Source organism: Ranitomeya imitator, chromosome 4 (genome assembly GCF_032444005.1).
Source record: "Ranitomeya imitator isolate aRanImi1 chromosome 4, aRanImi1.pri, whole genome shotgun sequence".
Taxonomy (NCBI): domain Eukaryota; kingdom Metazoa; phylum Chordata; class Amphibia; order Anura; family Dendrobatidae; genus Ranitomeya; species Ranitomeya imitator.
The window spans coordinates 456207719-456211107 of record NC_091285.1 but is presented as its reverse complement, the minus strand read 5'-3'; the positions used below and the strand labels follow the sequence as shown (position 1 = coordinate 456211107).

Sequence of the window (3389 nt, the reverse complement as noted above, 5' to 3'; positions counted from 1 at the left end):
TGGTAGGGGTCCATCCCTCACTGCAGGGGTGTTCAAACAACATGCATAGATTGTCTTTCATATTTGCAGAGCACCAATGGGTTCTCTTTGTTTCCCAAATGTAGTAGAACAATACTAGGACTGGACTTCTAGAACAGATACAATGGCTAATCAACAGCCAGTCCACAAATGGCAGCCATTCAACAATAATTCAATGACAATAAGAGTCAATAGTCATTCTGACATGAATTCTATCTCATGTCCCTGGACCTACACAAATAATATGTCTGGATAATTCAGATTAAATGCTGTATTGCAACACACCATGGGGCTTCTTATTTGATCAGCGTAAAGTGACCTGCTGTGCGTATTTCAAATTTGCAACGTGTTGATTTCCCTTGCTATTACACTGAGTTTTATGTGCAGATTTTTTGCATAGATTTGCATCCAATGCAGAATATCCGCAGGTAAAAACATGTGCTTTTAATGCTTTTCTGTGTCCGAAATATATAAAAAAAAAGCATGTAATGCACACATGGCGATATTAATAAAGTTTTGTAAAACACAAATACCAGCAAGCTACAAACCAAGTCGACTTTATTTAAAACATGAGACACCAATAGTGATGGGCTAATCCCCCAATGTTTGGGATCGTCGGGTTCGCCATAGTTTTTCTGTAAAGTTCGAGTTCGGGGCCGGAGATGACGCGAACTTGTGTCCGGACCGTGGACTTGGAGTTTACAAACATAGGAAGGGGCGGGGGGATGTAAAAGAAAGCATAAAAATAATAATAAACACGCTGGACAGGTAAGTATAATATTTATAATGTTTATTATTAAATTTATGCTTTCTTTTACAGCCGAACTGGACCCGAACTGTAACATCGGTTTCCCATGGAAACCCGTGTTCGCAACCTTGTGACTGAACACTGTGTTCGGTACTGTCCTGAACTTTACAGTTTGGGTTCGCTCATCCCTATACACCAACAATAGACAAAAAAATGCAACATCAAAATGTGATAAAAACGCATGTAAAAAAAAACGCAGAAAACACAATGAAATAATGCAAGTAACCTAATTTACTGAAGGCCACATTTGCACATTGAGTATTTGTTGAATTTTTACCTCAGCATTTGTAAGCCAAAACAAAAGAATAAAAAAAGTATTTAAAAAAAGTATAAAAAAAAACACATCACCACTTCTTTATTTTTCACCCACTCCTGGTTTTGGCTTAAAATTGCTGGTGTAAAAAATTCACGAAGCACTAAACATTTGTACGTAGCCAAAGATAAGAGTATAAGTTCAGAAAATAGCAAGAAAAAACAGGTCACCCAGCCTCTAGGCGTTATGAAGCACGGAATCCAAGGGACCACTTGTGTATAACGAAGATAGGGGGAAAATCCAGCTTCAAAAAATGTCAAATTTTATTCCAAAAATTAAAGGACAGCTAAAAAAGTAATCCATATAGCAGATGGACACAGCAATGCATTCCGAATGCACCCACTGTGTTCTTTATCAGATGCTGTGTCCATCCTCTATATGGATTACTTTTTTAACTGTCCTTGAATTTTTTGGAATAAAATTTGAAATTTTGTGGAGCTGGATTTTTCTAATTTCATTATAACTTCAGACCTGATAAGTCCATTGCACTTACTTTGAAAATTCATCTAAGAATGGTCATAACATTCTGATATTAAAATATTGTAAGTTCAGTCACTGGTAAAGTTCACATGATCGCATTATGGCATCATGTGAGCTTCTTTTTTCACATACCAAATCTGCACATCAAAAAAAAATTGCAGCATGCACAAGCTTCTTCCATGTGTCGGACGAGAGTCACACATTCAAGTCTAAATTTTTGTAAATTTACGTATTGCTAATTATTAATTTGCGATTGTGCAATCCACCATTCAGAATATAATAGTATCTGCTGTATAAAAATGGATTGCATATGGACAGTACATGGATTGCATACAGATAAAAAGTGAGAAAAAAAGTATGCGTTTTCTAGATTATTTCTTTCTATGTTCATGTAGGATTTTTCTTAGTAGTTCACAGTGTACAATAATGTTCCAAATCTATCGTAAAATAACAAGTTGACATACAATACTATTATGAGAGTTAGCAAATTGCTGATCTCCTTTGTTTTACTATGTATGAATTTAATTTATCCTTTTATGAAATAATTTTTGCAGAGAGGTTTTAATGTCTTTGTTTCTCATGCTATAAATCATTGGATTTAACATGGGGATCACCATAGTGTAAAACACTGTTGCCACACTACCGGTCTGTGGAGAGGATTTAGACTTGGGCCTTATGTATACAGATAGCACTGTGCCATAAAATAAGGTCACCGCTGTGATGTGGGAGGCACAGGTTGAAAAAGCTTTTTTCCTTCCATCGGTGTTACGTATCTTTAAAATTGTCACTAAGATGGAAATGTATGAGACAACAATGATCAAGAGAGAAGACATCGTTACACAAGAAGAAAATGTAAGCAAAACAATTTCATTAATTGTAGTGTCCGTGCAAGAGATTTTTAGTAATGGAGGAAAATCACAAGCGAAATGATCGAGGACACGAGAGGCACAAAAAGAAAGACGAAGGGTACAACAAGTCTCTATTAAAGCATGACCGAATCCAGCGCTATAAGCTCCAGACACTAGTATCACGCAGGTCTTCTGATGCATAATCAAGTTATAGTTCAACGGATTACAGATTGCCATAAAACGATCGTAAGCCATAACAGCAAAAATAAAACATTCTGTGCAACCAAAACCGGTAAAAAAAAAGAGTTGAGTCATGCATCCAAAATATGATATTGTTTTCCGATGAGAAAAGAAGTCTACCAGTGTTTTGGGAGTTATATCTGAAGAATAGCAAATGTCAAGGAAAGCCAGGTTGCTTATAAAATTATACATAGGTGTTTGAAGATGTGGGTTTGTATAAACAAGGAAAATAATGCACACATTTCCAAAAATGGTGACAATATAAATTAATAAAAAAACAACATATAATAATTTTTGGATGTGTGATTTGTGAGAGAAACCGGATAGGATAAATTCGCCCAAGCTGGAACTGTTGGTTCTTCCATAAAATTCCATGAATAAATTGGTCAACATCTAATAAAAAATGTATATACACTGTAATATAAATAATATAAATTTATTATGAGTAGTGTTGTTGCTAATCATTACAATGCAATGTATCAATGGTGATATACACAGTTATGACATGAGGGGGTTCAACTGTCACTCTTCCCTGTAAGAAAACAATGGTATTATAAATAACATGAGACAAGTGAGGACCTTCTTATAGAGTTTCCTTTGGGGTCCAGCAAGTTCCAAAGACATCCTATCCCGCACACTTTACCAAAAGGATTTGGCTACTTTTATGTTCTAATAATGTCAT

The 3389-nt window shown here is 35.5% G+C and overlaps 1 protein-coding gene across 1 annotated transcript; it reads right to left on the bottom strand.

Moving 5' to 3' along the window:
• Nucleotides 1-1570: 1570 nt before the first annotated feature.
• Nucleotides 1571-3082, bottom strand: LOC138674196 (olfactory receptor 5I1-like). The gene has a single exon (XM_069762108.1). It carries the CDS (start codon nt 3080-3082, stop codon nt 2141-2143), a length of 942 nt encoding a protein of 313 aa, XP_069618209.1. The 3' UTR covers nt 1571-2140.
• Between the last annotated feature and the right edge of the window lie 307 nt (nt 3083-3389).